This window comes from Apiotrichum porosum (assembly GCF_003942205.1).
Source record: "Apiotrichum porosum strain DSM 27194 chromosome Unknown scaffold_4, whole genome shotgun sequence".
NCBI classification, from domain to species: Eukaryota; Fungi; Basidiomycota; class Tremellomycetes; order Trichosporonales; family Trichosporonaceae; genus Apiotrichum; species Apiotrichum porosum.
In genome coordinates, this window is record NW_021167111.1 from 1,417,960 (window position 1) to 1,432,975 (window position 15,016).

The window sequence follows — 15,016 nt, forward strand, 5'->3', positions numbered from 1 at the left end:
GTGCTGCTCGAGCTGCGTCGGCTCTTGTACCCTCCAGCACCAGGGCAGCCACAGGTCACAGATCACATGAAATGAGGCCTTCACAGGTGAGATCGTGAGATCTATGGACGGTGAGATTGCTGGGAACGACCACACCTTGCCAATCGGTGGAGCAATTTATGTACTGCAGTGACGTGCAACTTGCGCAGGCGCTTCTGGCTGAAGGCATGCGTACAAGCTAGCACCCCACATAAGGAGGCTTACAGATCAATGGTTCCCGAACGCAGGTCCTCTCCTCTCAGTGGTTGCAGGCGGTCATTGGTCTGGCGGTCACGGCTGCCGTTGGTCCATAAACCGAAAAACAAACGATGTCGAGGGAATTCTTTGCACTTTTCATCACAGTGTGTTTTTGCATGAACCGAGAAACCAACTACGTCGAGGGAAACGTTTGCACTTTTCATTCCACTGTGTTTTTACCTGGCTGCGCCCTACTGTCATCGGCGGAGCTGGAACCCAAGCAGCTGCAAGCAGGCGGTATGTGATTTTATACTGACATTGTGCATCCTTGCTTCTGACTGAGAAGCTGGCCAGCGTGACTTGCCGGTTGGAACTCCTACACAAAGCACACATGCAAGGTCGGGCACTCCATACCCGATCTACAGCACCCCGCTGCTCTCAGAGATCACTCGCCCCCCCCCCCCCCCAAGACCGGCCACCACAAGACAAGATGCTAAGCTCCATTACATATGTGTTTCTAAAAATGCAGCTACTCCTCCTCACCCTCCTCCTCATCCTCAAACTCGACCTCCATCTCGTCCTCGTCCTCCTCCTCGGCGTCAGAGACATCGTACATGTCCTGTGCGTCCTCCTCTTCGTCACTGCTCTCCTCCTCATCCTCGTCATCCTCAACGGCGAACCGTGCGCCGCCGTTCTTGCCACCCTGCGAAGCGACGGCGACGCTCTTCTTCTGGCGAGGCGCACCGCCGTCGGTGATGGAGACGCAAGTGAGACGCGACTTGTTGGTGTCGTACGAAGCCACTGGCTGGACCTCGGCACCGTCCTGGGCCGCGGCAAGGTCGTAGAGGTTGATGAAGCCGTCCGAGCTCACGGTGGTGAGCAGAACAGTGGGGCCCGAGGGAGCGGTGAAGTTGATGGACGACACGTCCTTGATGCGGTTGGTGTGGCCGACAAGGGTGGCGACGCGGTCAACAATAGCAAAGGGACCCTTGGCGTTCTCCTCGTCCTCGTCCTCCTCATCGTCATCCTCGTCATCCTCGTCATCGTCGGCCTGGCCAATCTCGACATCGTACACCTCCACGACACCCTTCTCGGTACCAATGCAGAGGAGCTCGGCCTCGCTGCCGGGAACGTCGGCAAAGAGGAGGTGGTTGAACCTGCTCTTGGTCTCGAGGGTGTGCATGAGCTTGAGGGTCTGTTTGTTAGCTCAGTTTGCGAAACAAAGAAAGCTTACCAGAGAGTAGATCTCAACCTTCTTGGGGTAGAGAACAGCAAAGTGGGTACCACGGGGCGAGAACTTGACGAGCTCTGCCTCAGAGCCGAGCGGCAGCGAGGCAGCGCCACGGCCGCGCATGAGGTCCCACATCTTGAGGGTCTGGTCCTTGCCGACGGACAGAGCGACACGGCCAGTAGGGTGAACGTCGACGTGGTTGACGCGGCCCGAGTGGCCCTTGAGCGACTTGAGCAGCGCCCAGTCGGACGAACGGAAGAGGGAGATGGTCGAGTCGTCGGACGAGGCGAGCAGGTGGGACGACGAGGGGAACGCCAACGAGGTGATGGAGCCTGGTATGTCAGTTGGGCTGCCTAATTTGAGAACCGTCTAACTCACCAGTGTGCTGGCTAAGGCTTCCGACCTCCTTCTTCCTCCTCAGGTCCCAGACCTTGATGAACTCGTCCTCGGAACCGGTGGCGAGCCACTTGCCGCCCGCAGAAGCAGCAACGGCCTTGACGCAAGCCATGTGGGCAGGGAAGATGAAGATGGGCTCAAGGACGGGAACGTCCGAGCCGGCGGGGTAGCTGCCCTCGAGGCCATAGAGAAGCTTCTCGTACGAGCCGGCCATGATCTTGAAGGTGGGGGCCGGGGCGTCGTCGACAAGCTCCTCCTCATCCTCGACGTCGACCTCAGCCTCGGGGGAAGCGGCACGGGCCTTGCCCTTGTCCTTCTTGCCCTCGGCCTTGCCCTCGGCCTTGACCGCCTTGGGGGCAGGCTTGTCGGCCTTGGCCTTGGGAGCCTTGGCCTCGGCGGCGGCCTTCTTGCCAGCCTTGGGAGCGGCGGCGGGCTTGGCCTGACCCTCGTAGGTGACCTCGACGGTCGCCTTCTTGGGGCCAGAGGGCTTCTTGCCGTAAGGGGCGGCGCCCTTGGCACCCTTGGTGGGCTTGGACTTGGTCTGTTTGCCCATGGTTGTGGGTAAGAGTGGTTGTTGTTGAACGTCGATGGCTACAGAACGTCGCTTGAAGGCGCTCGAAGATCATCCTCCAACTTTTCCACGTGGGAAATGAGGTGGATTTATTAATCTCGTTAAATCAGAGTGGAGGTCAAAGGTGTTACGTAACCCCGAATCTACACCCAACTCATTGCTTGGGAACCGTATTCACATCTGCCACCTATTGCTCACAGCAACATCTTCAGTGCATAATTCACTTCCTAAAGCCTTCTACTTTCCACTCCCAGCTGGGTTCAGAAGAGGGCGAATGGACGGTAATCGGATTTACTTCTTGGACTGCGCGGCGTCAGCGGCAGCCTTGGCCCTGGCAACGGCCTCGTGTTCCATCTTGTCAAGCTTCTTCTCCTCAATCTCCTGAATCTTCTTCCCGTTCTTTGACCAGTACAGGCTACCAGCAATGACACCAAGGAGGGCCGAGATGAGGAGGAGGTTGCGCGTGGTCTGAACGACCGGTGGGGGCGCATCCACAATTACCTCCTCATACTCTCCGGGCTTGAGCTTGGTGTTGTCAAAGTCGGACGGGGGAAGGCCTGAAAGCTGCTCGAGTTCGGCGGCAGCGAGGCCGCCGAACTTGTGTAACGCACCTCGCGCTTGCCAGACTGCTCCTGCTGCTTGCTGTTGACAGCGTCTTGAACGGCCTCCGCAGTTTGCTCAAGAGTGTCGGCAGCCGACTTGGCGCCAGCCAGGGCCGCCTGCTGAACGTCGCCGGCAATCTTCTGAGCGGTCTCCTTGGCAGCCTTGACGGCGTCGGGGAGGTCCGAGGGGAGGGCCGAGTCTAGCTCGAGGTCGGCGACAGCGCGGGCGCCGGCGGGAAGCTTGTCCAGGGGGGACTTGGGCGCGTCCGGCTTAATGGCACCAGGGAGGTCGGAGGGGAGGGCCGAGTCGAGCACAACGTCGGCCTCGACCTTCTCGCGAGCCTTCTGGGCCGCCGACTTGGGCTTGTCCTGCGAGCGAGCCGTAACCGAAAACTGGCGAGGCTGATTATGGCATCAGTTTCTGCATCGTGGGCAGGAATGCGGAAGGTGACCCGCAGAAGCTGCCAGAACTGGATCACGGGATGCCTGTGGGATATCGGAAGTTGACCCAGAGTGTGGCACCCAGGAGACTAGACTGAGAAGACTGCGCCGCTCCAGCCGAATTGAGGCAACATGCTACGTCAAAACCCAGGCACCAAGATCATCATCCGACCTGCGGGGCCAGCGGTCACTAGAGCCGTCGCTTGGAGGCACCCCTTAACCTCCTTTGGCCTCCCACGCTGTGGGCAACCTTCGGGTTCAATCCAACCTCAGCCAGTAGCAAGCTCACGGTCCAAGGAACCATCGAGAACATTGCGTTCTGGCTGGACCAGTATCTCACGGCTGTGGGAGCACTTGGCCTCTCGCTCAACAACAGCCAGCACCACTTGTTCTAGTGGGCAAGAATCTGTCTGATTTGCAGACTACTGGACGCAACGGCGTGACGACGAGGAAACACTACTGGGAGATGGGATAATCGTCGACGGCCAACAGTGGCGGCCGTTGGCCGTGTGTTTCTTATCAACTCACAGTGGGCTGGAGGCGGATGGCAGTGAGAACCGAGGCGGAAGCCGAGCGGGAGACCGGGTGGAGCTGACGGATGGCGTGGGTCGCGAGACGTTGAGTGAGCATTGTGGAGATCGTGTTGATGATAGCTGGTGGGTGGGTGACAGTTGAAGAAAGCTGAAGAAACACCCTATAAATGGTTAGGTGAGGAAGGTGCGATGATGACATGAGAGCTGCTCACGGTCCGTATGTCTGTTTCTGCCCACCGACAGCCTTGCCACAACCAGTCACCAGGTATATCACGCCGGTAGCATGACGATGAGAGGATGCTACGGGGTTCCTGGCAATGACGACGGTCAATGTCATCGGGCCACGGTAACAGCCCTTGACGGTTTCCCGTCGTTGGCAAGGTTGGCCTGAGAATGGTGTCATGGCTCGTTGGCACACCACTCACGGAAAGTGAAGTCCAGACCTGCCGGCCTCACGACTCGCTCAATCCACTACTCTCCCCGTCTTGGCCCTCTGTCGTCACACGTCCCAGCAGCTACAGTGTTTACCCTGGTGTGCCACATGCGCTGTTGCAAATATACCCCCGTGTTATGATGATACTCCACCCCCGGTATATGGTGGAGTATCATGACAACGTGCTGCCAGGTGATGACCCTCGCTATCCGGGAACCTCATACACGGCGTTGTTGAAGAAAGGTGGTCACATATTTCACAACGGGGTGTCTACAGCTACACTAGTGCTTCTCCTCCTTCTTGGCAGGTGCAGCAGCGGCGGCATCGCCGTGAGCGTGGGCCTCCTTGGCAGCAGCCCGCTTCTTGCTCTTCGAGTTCTCAATCATCCATCCAACGGCGACGACCGTTACCAGACCGCTAACAAGGAGGTAGGCACCGCTGCGCTCCTCGTCGTTCAGGGGGCGCGACGAGGGCTGGTACACGACCTCGTCGATGTTCTGGATATCGGGCATCTTAATGTCGGGGAACTGCATCTTGAGTGCTGTGAGCGTGTCGTCGGCGGCAATGGCGCCAGACTCCATCTCGCGGTTGAACAGGGCCGCCTCGTCAGGGCGGGGGTCGTACTCCAGCGCATGGCTGTCTGACACCTCGCTCGAAGGCGACACGGGACCACCAGCGGGGTGGGTCGACGCAGAAGCGACGGTCACGACCGTGGGGCCAGTCGACTGGGTGGAAGGCTGCGCGGGCTTGGCACGGATGGTAAAGTCTTGGGGAAGACCAGGCTAGAAAGTGGATAAGGGTGTGTTTGTAGCAGGTGACGGCGGTGGCGTATCGCGCAAAGGGTTCTTCGTCAGCTTCGCGTCTCAAAATTGTCGCCACACAGGCCGTCTTATCTACGGGTGGATGCCTTGTTGGCATATACGCACAATGGTCTGGTCCACTTCAGCATCAGGCCTGGGCTGAGGGAACTTGATGTCCAGAGCCTTGCTCGGGATGGTACCGGGCTTGATAGGGATACCTGGCGCAGACGTGCGAACCTCCTGGGGAACCTCGGCAGGCTCCACAAGAGTGGGCGTCGACTCGACGTCACTGTCGCCGGCAGTGGAGAGCACATTGCCAACCTTGGCAGCCTCGGGGACCGCGCGCGGGGTAGATGGCGCCGGCGACGAAACGGGCTTGGTAGCGACAGGGGCAGCGGCAGCCGTGGTGGTGCTGACGGGACGCGCACGAGGAGGAGCAGCCTTGGAAACTGGCGGGACCGGTGGCAGGAGTGCCGAAGTCTCAGCAGATGTGAGACGGGCAATCAGCGTGGACCTATAGGTCAGTGGGTGTGTTCGGTGTGTTCCATCTCATTCCATGACGAGGTGTACCCACTTGTTTCCCAGCTGGCTCAAGTTACGACGCTTGAGCTCAGCCTTGAGAGTCGCAACGTTCTCGCCCTTCCAGTTGCGCTGGGTACCGAGAAGGACACCCGATGCGAGCGACTTGCTCTGGGTAGTGGTCGACTGGCCGGGGGTGATGGTAGCGCGGGCCTGCTTGGAAGCCGGTGTGACGGCGGGTCCGCTGCGAGCGGCATTGGCCTGGGAGTGGAGTTGGCGAAGGGCTCCGGCGGAGAGGCGTCGCCTCAACATGGTGCGGGTTGTGGAAAGAATGGTGGCGAGAGCCGTCGTGCGGCAACAGAGTCTGGGGGTGTGTTTATATGAATTGAGAGTGGAGCTGTGGACACGTTGCTGTGCGTGTATGTAAGACAAGCAAGCGCCTAAACAAAGACGACGGTGTCCTGTGGGATGGGATGTAGATGATGGATGAGAAACAACCGCTGGGTCGCAATCTTCGGCGTCTGTCGGACGGCCGCCGCCTGCGCCGCCCCAGCTTGTTCCACGTGGGTGTCGCGTGGGTCCGTCCGTCGACGCGCCGTGTGCCCCCAGTTGTTCCGAGCAAGTGGCGCGCGCGTCGATCTCCCTCCGTCGCCGGCTAACTGCGCGGGTGCTGCGCGCCGTCAAGCCGGTGCAGACACATGTTCCATAATTATTATCGACGTGGAAATTGTATTTCGGCTCTTTCATTCAAACATCTGTCGCTCTCATTTCTTTTTTAAACAAGTCCCAACAGCACACACCATGGGGCCCAAACACAGGAAACAAGTCAAAGGCCAGGTCACCGTAGACCCAAACTCCAAGCCGCTCATCCATACATTGCTACACCCGATCTCCTGGGTCCTCCACCGGCTCCATGCCCTCCTCACCACAATCCTGCTCGCCGTACTCGCGCTCGGCCCCATGCCCCACCACATCGGATTCGTCATGGATGGCAACAGGCGGTATGCCCGTCTGAGAGGACAGAAGGTGGCTAAGGGACACCAACAAGGAAGCGAGAGCCTCAAGCGCGTGAGTTGTGCCAAAGCTGGGTGCCGCAAGTGCGGGGAGCGTAGCTGCACGGACGGCGGGAACACTGGAACGCTGCTGCTTCCCTGGAGCTGCATCGGTGCGCTTTAAGACAGTTCCATGGCGGCCATGGTGGAGCCACTTGCATGCTGCTCTTAGCAGCGTCCTGCCGAGGCAAGTTGTCGCACCCCTTGCTCCGTACACATACACACCCAAGTGGACCTCGGCTAACGACCCAGACACTCCGCCTCTGCCTGCGCCTCCGTATCCCTGTTGTCAGCGTGTACGCGTTTGCGATCGACAACTTTAACCGCCCACCAGAGGAGGTCGACGCCATCATGACGCTCGCGAGGGACTCGCTGAGGGAGATTTGCCAGGAAGAGTGAGTCGGAAGTGGAACGAGTCGAGGTCGCGCCAGCTGCCTCGACTTGGTGTGACCGAAGGCTTGCGGATCGCAGGTAGCGAGAGTCAAGAGCAAGCACAACCTGTTCCAATCCCAACCTCGCCGTTCTACTCTCCCCGTATATTTGTGCTAACGGGCCAGTGGCTTCCTGCAACAACACGGCATTCGCTTGAGGTGTATTGGCCGCATGGACCTGCTCAGCCCCGAGATGCAGGCCGCCCTGCGCGAGATGGAGGTCGCCACCAGCGCCAACGTGAATGGCGTGTTGAACGTGTGCGGACCCTATGCGAGCCGCGACGAGATGACCACGGCGGTGCGTGAGGGTGTCGCCGACGCCAGGGCGGGTGTCATTGAGGAAGAGTGAGTCTGCCGAGTGCCTGGGGAGGCTAGAGGTGTGAGACGTTGGAATTGCACCTCGTCGACTTTCCTTCCCATCTGTTCGTAACCACAGCTGACTCTCCCAGCGATCTTACATCAGACGAGCTGTTTGACCGCCTTGCTACCTCCCAATCTGCCGCCGACGTCTCCCCGCTGATCGAGCACCCGGGCCAGCTGGACATTTTGATACGCACGTCAGATGTCAAGCGTCTGAGCGACTTCATGATGTGGCAGTGTGCCGAGGACACGCAGATCCACTTTGTCAAGACGTACTGGCCCGACTTCGGATTTACGGACATGCTGCCCATCTTGCTGGGCTGGCAGCAAAAAGTATGGGCGAGGCAGATGGGATGGTAGACCGGAGAGACGTTAGAGGGTAGACGGCACACAGCTCATGGGTTTCCGTGGTCGGGAGGAGTGTACATGCATATGTGTATATATCTAGAATGGTTGGTGGGCGCAACACTGCGTCCATTGTCGTGCTGCCTTTGACGCGACCGGGTACATCCTCATCCTCTCTCGCTTCAATCACAGCTCCCATCCGCCGGTCCGTCCTTCCACCTCTCAGCCAGGTTCTTCTCTCCACACCCAAACTCGGTCTTGCCCAGCTTCCGGTTCACCTCGTTGTGGCGCTCACACAGCCACTTGCTCAACCCGGCGCGGCCAGTCACGTCGGGCGGGTTGGCCACAATGTCCTTGCCGAAATCGTCTGCACACCACGTACACGGATACAGGCCCGGCAGCGAGGTCAAGAGGGAGCGCATTTGCGTTTGCTGCGTCTTGCTCGCGGTGAGCGGGTAGTATGCCGCCGTGGTGTGGAGGAACGTCCAGGTCGCGCGGCCGAGGGCCGCCGTGTCGGGAGGGCAGTTTGCGCGGGCATCAGCCGAGGCAGGGGTCGACGTCGACGTTGAGGCTGTCAAAGCCACAGCGGCGGCGGCGGCGGTTGCACCAGCTGCGGTCTTGGATGTCGAGGGTGCCGTACCGGCGCCATCGTCCTTCTTCTTGACCTTCATCTTGGCCCAGTCCTGCCACGAGTTGCAGACCTTGCATGGCTTGCCGTCTGGACCGAGGACGAGGCCTGGGGGCAGGTTGGGGTGTGTCTCCTTGGTGGTGCGCAGAGGCTGGCCGGCGGGCAGGGCCTCGGCAGTCATGGTGGAGTGGATGAGGACAACGACAAAGGTCGGGACGGCTGCGGTGGGCGGTAGGCTTGCAGACGTAGCAAAAGGAGGTGAGAGGGAGGACTAGTGGAGTCCGGTTTGCTGCGGGGTGGGTGGTAGCAGAATAGACGATGAAGAGGATGGAGAGGTGTTGAGCAAAGTGTTTTCAAATGACGTCGAAAGGAAATAAATGAGTAAGCGTGTGTGGCCGATTCGGCAAAGCCCGTGGCCGCCAGCTTAGCGATCAGCAATCAGCAAATGTCTGCCGTCTAATTGGGGTTTGTTCACCATTTACGGGGTATACGGGGAGTGTTTACACTAGCAACGGCTACAGAACATGCACATGAGACAGAGCCACATACCAGTTATTGCCCTACTGCTCGCTCGCTTGTCTGACAAGACTTCCAATCGTTTGTGCTTGCAGTGCTTCCAGAGGCCGCGACACGCTCTGTTCCCCAAACCGTGCCTGGTTTTCAATCGGAACCGGATCCCAATTATTTCCAGGCCAGCAGGGCCAACTTTCCGCATCTCGCTGTGCTCCTGCTCCTGCTCCTTGTCGCGTGATCAATGTATGCATGTCTGAGAGGTGATTGGTATCGTCTAGTGCTTCCGTGCCGCCCGCAGTCCCTTGCCCAGTCCGACCAGCGACTCGCTCTCGCCCGCGCCCACTGCGCTCGAGAAGCCCGCCTCGGTTGCAACGTCGGCAGTCGACAGGCTCGCGGCGCCGTTGGCAATCGGCCTCGAGGCGTGCATGGTGGTTGGCAGCTTGCCAGCGTTGGTGTTCTTCATGAGGAAGAGGGAGAGGAGGGCGTTGATGGCCGCGCGGTGCTCGGCCATGGCGAGGGACGAACCGTGGCCCTCGGCAAGCTTGAGGCCGTTGGTCAGGAAGAGACCAATGTTGAATAGGGGAGCCTGGGTGGTGGCACCGGTCGATGCGAGGACGCTTGATAACAGTCAGTACGCGTGTAAATCGCCCTTGCCCAAAGGATACTCACCGGCTCTGGATACGGCCAGTGTCAGGGGTGATGGGGACACCAGCGTTCACCAGGTGCTTGGTCACGGCCGACGACAGGACGTGCTTGGGCTTGGTGATGCTGAAGATGGCAGTGAGGTCGACATGACGGCTCATGAAGTGAGCCGTAACAAAGTCGCGAGCGGCGTGGATGCCCTATAGGTGTCAGCCCAAACACGGGATGAACAATACGGGTGTCAACTTACAGCCTCCTGGTACACAAGACCGACAAGAGCGCGGACAACCGACGAGACACCGGCACCCCAGGTGTTAACATCGCGACCGATCCTGTTCTCGTCCTCGGCGCGCGACGGGCGGTATCCGCGGGCGACGGGGGTCTCGACGGCAGCGGCGGCATCCTCCTTGGGCTCGGACTGGGAGCGCGCCCAACGGATGGGGACACCAACGGGGGCGTTGTTGGGCAAGGCCTGCTTGAGGTTGACGACGTTGAGACCGAGCTCACGGCCAACGCTCAAGCACGACTCGGGACCAACATAGGCGGTGACGGCCTGCTGAAGGGCGGCCGAGGGCATGTGGGGATACCTAGAGGCAATGTCTTCTGCCGCAAAGAGGCCGAGGAGCGAGTTGCCGAGCGACGCAAGCAGCTCGTTGGTCTCAAAGACTTCGAGCTCGGGCTCAACAAGACCCTCCTTGCCCTTGCTCACGTCGTTGTTGTACTGGTCCATCGCCTCCTTCAAGTTCTTCTTGGCGACATGAACGTAGGAAGGGTGGGTGAGGGCAGCCATGAGCGCGGGGTGCAAGTCCGCCGAGGCAGGGAGCGAAAGACGGGCGAGGAAGGCAGCGAGCGCACTGCTCGAATAAGGGTTGATGGCTGGGGGTCCACGACGAGGCTTGAACACGGGGGCGGTAGTGCTCAAGTCACGGGCAGCCACAGCCAAGACACGACGCCTCAGAGGAGTACGAGCGAGGCGACGCTGGAAGGCGCCGGTGAGGAGGGAACGGGGGGCAAGAGCGTTCATTTGTGTGGGTCGTGTGTGGGTCGGGATTGAAAAGAAAGAGGGAGAGAGAATGTCGGGGTGGGGGGTGTCCCGAGTCGGTCCTCGTACGAGCCGAGGTTTTAGAGAGGGTGGTGAGAGAGAGGGGGGAGTGTGGCCGCGGTGGGCTAACGGGCGGGGTGTGGGTGTTGACTTGGATGCTGCGATCTCGACGACGGACAAAGTCGAGTGACCCTTCGCTTTTTCAGACGACCACTATCCCACGGGTGTGCACAAAGTACAGGCCATATGCACACAGAGTCCACCGCTGCGGCCGCCGTCTCTGTCGGGAGCGACCGCGGAGGTCAAGCCTCAAAATGCTTCCGGAATTCCACGCGATATCCACGCGATAATACTCCCGTCCTCGCCCGTGGCGACGGCCGCGCTGAGCGTCTCTCTCATATCGATGACGCGATCTGCCGAATTTCCACACCAAAACAGACTTGCTGGCCCACGACGCACTTCTCTCGAGAATGACATAAGACTCCAGACAGCTCCTCTCTTCGTTTCTCACTGACCACCTCTCACCCCACACGCCCACCACAACACACCATGTCTGCCATCCGTACTGCCATCCGCCGCGCCGCCATCTCGGGCGAGTGCGCCTGCAACCCCGCCCGCGCCGTCTCGGTCGCCTCCGTCGCCCGCTTTTCGTCGCTCGTCCGCGCCGCCCCCGTCGCTCGTGCTGCCCCCGTGTTCCCCGTCCGCGCCTTCTCCTCGACCCCTCTCCGTCTCTCGCAGAAGGTCCAGCGTGACGCTTGGGCTGCCAACCCCATCATCACCTACGCCGAGCTCAAGCCCATCACCCAGCAGCCCACCGACGTGAGTCACCGCCACGAACCGGACAACGAAGACATGTTGTTCCGTGCTGACCACTACTTTCCAGGACATTCTCCTTATCGACGTCCGTGAGCCCGATGAGGTTGCGCTCGGCTCGATCCCCTCGGCCGTGAACCTGCCCCTCTCGCGTCTCGACGAGGCCCTTGCCCCCAACTTCCACCCCGGAGAGTTCCAGAAGGAGTTTGCCTTCCCCAAGCCCCTCCCTGCCCAGAAGATCATCTTCTTCTGCCGCTCGGGCAAGCGCTCGGCCACTGCCTGCGAGCTTGCCGGCAAGGACGGCTACGCCAACGTCCGCAACTACGTTGGCTCCATGCTCGAGTGGAACGAGCTCGAGCACGGCATCAAGCCCGACAACTAAGCGCGAAAACTCGCACATCACCTCTATCGTTCTTCGATCTCGACCTCTTGCCACTGCAACTGTCTGCGCTTGCGCTCAACCTAGCATACCAACCCCCAATCCTATATAGACTTAGTCATCCCAAAATGCACTGTATCCTGTGCTCGTGCTATAGAGCTGCTACTGCTACTCATTCTCGGTGGCCACGACGAACATGTGGCGTCAAAACTCTCATCGCTCGAGTCGGCACCACACACTCGAGCGTACGCTTTGCGTGCTCGTCCGTGATCGTGTTCCTCCTCGACTCGTCGCATCTGTGACCGCTGTGAACGCTGTCCACCCTGTCGACACGTTCTCGGCCGACATCAGTCAGCATGTCGCGATACAACACGCCGCCGTCCGCGACTCTTGCATGTATCGTGTCTTCTGACGTGCTGATCTCTTATTCCGAAACGCTTGCTATAATCGGTGGCGTGCGGCGTTCGGTGCCACCGCGTTTCTCGGCCTACATCCGCCGCAAGGTCCGGCGGCATGAGCCTGACAGATCACAGACTCGTCTTGTGTCCCCAGAGAGCAGGATTCAGTCGCCGCGAGCCTCCTGACGCAGACTGTTGACATTTTGGTCACCAGCGACCGCCTTGGTGAGAGGTGAGAGAGGACAGAAATCGAGGTTGCCCACCTCCATAGGAGTGAGCGTAGCTGACGGGACACGGAGAGAGGCACCACCCGTTTGCTGACTCGTTTGCTGACTGACACTTTTGTCTTGCCATTTCTCATTTGGGCCTGACGGCCAGAGCCATACGGCCAGAAACTTGACCGATTCACCAAGACCGCGGGCCAGCAGGATCCAAATATCCAAAAGATCGTTCCAGCACTCCGCCAGGTCATACCTTGTTTGAGACCACATGGTGCACAACACGCGGCCAAGTCGATGGTCGCTGAGCAACCAATTCACCCATACTCGAGACGGCCTCGGACCCATCAGAAGGTCCAGGCCACCAGCTACCAACCTAACTGTCAGGCTGCATGCCACATGCAACAGGCAACAGGTACGCTTCGTCAGGCCACACTTAGCCTCCCCAAGACGACGCGCACGACGCTGGACCTCATTGGACCCCACATTTGCCGTCCACCGGTACCAGTTTGCTGGAGTGATTCCGTGACAGCGTGGTCGCTCCAGATGGGACAACAACCACAATTATACAACAGGTAACATGACACTTCCACTACTATGGGTGCGTGTATGGTGAATGCAGGAAATGAACCCCAGAACAGCCAACCTGGTCATCCCTTGATACAGTCAGACACCGCAGACTCACTCTCCCCAGCTCCCTTATCTCAGATTACCGTGTATCTCCTAGACGCGATACTGCGTGGCAGTGGCTTCCAATAAAGGTTGGAGAACACCTGCCACCTCGTTCTGTGCGACACATTCCAGAACACGCAGTGTCTCGGTAGCACTGCGCCTTGCCGCCGGCTCGAGGCGGACGAGCGCTTCCAAACAATCGACAATGGCAGTGCCTGCGCTGCTTGTGCCCACGCTGTTGTCCAGCTCGAGGGCGTCTCGTAACAGGCGCGCAGGCTGCACGTCGAACGGCATCTTGCCCGCATCTGGCAGCGACGAGAAGCTCTGTGGGAGCCGTCAGCCTTCATACACCATACACTGTAGCTCTTAAAGTGGGACGACCATGACAGCTGATCAGAGCCAAGACAGGAGCCAAGCCCACGTTTACGCACCGGCCACGAGTCATGGGTCGGGGTGCCTAGCAACCTAAAAATGCTGGCTGCGAGGCCCAGTTCGCCAAATTGTGAGGAAAACAGTACAGCAGGCGGCTGGGTCAACTGCAGACCGGTGAGGTCTGGTGGCTCGAACTGGCTTGGGTCTGGACTGTCGCTCGTGTCGCTGCCGCCAAAGTCGCTGACGCTACTCGCACGCGTGCCGCGTGGGCGAAAGAACTCGGCCAACGAGACACCAGCTCCCCACAGATCAACAGCTTGGGCGTCGTATGTTGGTGGCGAGAACAGGAGCTCAGGCGCGCGGTAGGGTCTGTTTTTTTTTTTGAATTAGCATACCAAGTCAAGCCACAAATGCAGTGAAGGGACGGCCAAAGGCAAGGAATGGGGGGAGGAGATTACTCACCCTGCTCCGACAGCACAGCTCATGCCCCCGTGACCGTCATCGCCTCGTCTATTGGGGTCCCAGGCCGTCCCAAAGTCGATGAGCCGCGGGACACCGTGCCAGTCGACCATGATGTTGGCCGGGTTGATATCGCGATGTGCCAGGCCGAGCGAGTGGAGATGCTGTAGAGCGGCAAACACCCCCTTGGCTGTATAGGCAAACAGGTCCACCACATGTCTGCACGCCACCTCGCTCGCCAACAGGTCGGTCAGAGTCAGTGCGAGCAGTGGAAAGGTGAGGGTGTGTTCGAGGAGCGCCGCGTTGAACTCGTATGACAGTAGCGGCACAATCTTATACCTATCAGTACGCCGGCCAAGGGGCCTAGACCACTCACGTTGCTGTGGCGGGCCTTCTCCAGCACTCGCACTTCGCGAACGACATCGTGCGGTCGACGCGCTTGCGAGACACCATTCTTTTGCGCGACGACAATCTTCAAGACTAGACGCCGTGCCGCTGCCGCTACAGCACTATCGGCTACGTCTATCCACTGCGGCGGCGCCAAGGCATCGACGGAGGGCGACGACGCCCCGACAGGCGCGAGGATAAGGTCGGCATGGATCCCTTCATGGTGTCCCAATGTCAGCGCCGTGTCCCGGGACTAGAGTGGGTGGACGCTTGCTGCAGCAACTCACCTTGGGCGAGGGGGCGGGCGACGGGGTTGCTCATGTGGACAAGGGAGGATGAGCATGTGTACGAGACGAGATGCAATGTGGGGGATGTCCAGGTGGTCGTAAGAACAGCCGAGACCCACCCTCAAAGTCTCGGCCGCTTGCGGGCTGCTGGCAGAGTGCTGGCCGTGTGCTGGGCTGCTGGCCGCTCGAGCATTCCATGACGCAACGTTTGGGTGGTGATCGCCGTCCACAGGCAAAGCGAGGCACGCCCCGGGCCTTCTGGCCCCAACTCTAATG

At 59.7% G+C, this 15,016-nt stretch overlaps 9 protein-coding genes across 9 annotated transcripts; 2 read left to right on the forward strand and 7 right to left on the reverse strand.

The window, feature by feature from the left end:
* Positions 1 to 745: 745 nt before the first annotated feature.
* On the reverse strand, positions 746 to 2,396 carry EHS24_007260 (uncharacterized protein; the record flags this gene model as incomplete). The annotated part of the gene is made up of 3 exons (XM_028622632.1): positions 746 to 1,411; positions 1,451 to 1,779; positions 1,826 to 2,396. The coding sequence occupies 3 exons, from the start codon at positions 2,394 to 2,396 to the stop codon at positions 746 to 748; spliced, it is 1,566 nt and encodes a 521-aa protein (XP_028477524.1).
* A 309-nt stretch (positions 2,397 to 2,705) lies between these two features.
* On the reverse strand, positions 2,706 to 4,393 carry EHS24_007261 (uncharacterized protein; the record flags this gene model as incomplete). The annotated part of the gene is made up of 4 exons (XM_028622633.1): positions 2,706 to 2,978; positions 3,026 to 3,418; positions 3,986 to 4,151; positions 4,203 to 4,393. 4 exons carry the CDS (start codon positions 4,391 to 4,393, stop codon positions 2,706 to 2,708), a joined length of 1,023 nt encoding a protein of 340 aa, XP_028477525.1.
* Positions 4,394 to 4,704: 311 nt separating this feature from the next.
* EHS24_007262 (uncharacterized protein) lies at positions 4,705 to 6,054 on the reverse strand (the record flags this gene model as incomplete). Its single annotated transcript, XM_028622634.1, has 3 exons — positions 4,705 to 5,205; positions 5,350 to 5,737; positions 5,798 to 6,054. The coding sequence occupies 3 exons, from the start codon at positions 6,052 to 6,054 to the stop codon at positions 4,705 to 4,707; spliced, it is 1,146 nt and encodes a 381-aa protein (XP_028477526.1).
* Positions 6,055 to 6,543: 489 nt separating this feature from the next.
* Positions 6,544 to 7,945, forward strand: RER2 (cis-prenyltransferase; the record flags this gene model as incomplete). Its single annotated transcript, XM_028622635.1, has 4 exons — positions 6,544 to 6,810; positions 7,047 to 7,189; positions 7,352 to 7,570; positions 7,675 to 7,945. 4 exons carry the CDS (start codon positions 6,544 to 6,546, stop codon positions 7,943 to 7,945), a joined length of 900 nt encoding a protein of 299 aa, XP_028477527.1.
* Positions 7,946 to 8,112: 167 nt separating this feature from the next.
* EHS24_007264 (uncharacterized protein) lies at positions 8,113 to 8,739 on the reverse strand (the record flags this gene model as incomplete). Its single annotated transcript, XM_028622636.1, has 1 exon — positions 8,113 to 8,739. One exon carries the CDS (start codon positions 8,737 to 8,739, stop codon positions 8,113 to 8,115), a length of 627 nt encoding a protein of 208 aa, XP_028477528.1.
* Positions 8,740 to 9,345: 606 nt separating this feature from the next.
* EHS24_007265 (uncharacterized protein) lies at positions 9,346 to 10,737 on the reverse strand (the record flags this gene model as incomplete). The annotated part of the gene is made up of 3 exons (XM_028622637.1): positions 9,346 to 9,688; positions 9,741 to 9,913; positions 9,964 to 10,737. 3 exons carry the CDS (start codon positions 10,735 to 10,737, stop codon positions 9,346 to 9,348), a joined length of 1,290 nt encoding a protein of 429 aa, XP_028477529.1.
* A 567-nt stretch (positions 10,738 to 11,304) lies between these two features.
* Positions 11,305 to 11,950, forward strand: EHS24_007266 (uncharacterized protein; the record flags this gene model as incomplete). Its single annotated transcript, XM_028622638.1, has 2 exons — positions 11,305 to 11,574; positions 11,639 to 11,950. 2 exons carry the CDS (start codon positions 11,305 to 11,307, stop codon positions 11,948 to 11,950), a joined length of 582 nt encoding a protein of 193 aa, XP_028477530.1.
* Positions 11,951 to 12,509: 559 nt separating this feature from the next.
* Positions 12,510 to 12,836, reverse strand: EHS24_007267 (uncharacterized protein; the record flags this gene model as incomplete). Its single annotated transcript, XM_028622639.1, has 1 exon — positions 12,510 to 12,836. One exon carries the CDS (start codon positions 12,834 to 12,836, stop codon positions 12,510 to 12,512), a length of 327 nt encoding a protein of 108 aa, XP_028477531.1.
* A 450-nt stretch (positions 12,837 to 13,286) lies between these two features.
* EHS24_007268 (uncharacterized protein) lies at positions 13,287 to 14,774 on the reverse strand (the record flags this gene model as incomplete). The annotated part of the gene is made up of 5 exons (XM_028622640.1): positions 13,287 to 13,559; positions 13,667 to 13,976; positions 14,070 to 14,398; positions 14,443 to 14,669; positions 14,741 to 14,774. The coding sequence occupies 5 exons, from the start codon at positions 14,772 to 14,774 to the stop codon at positions 13,287 to 13,289; spliced, it is 1,173 nt and encodes a 390-aa protein (XP_028477532.1).
* Positions 14,775 to 15,016: the final 242 nt, after the last annotated feature.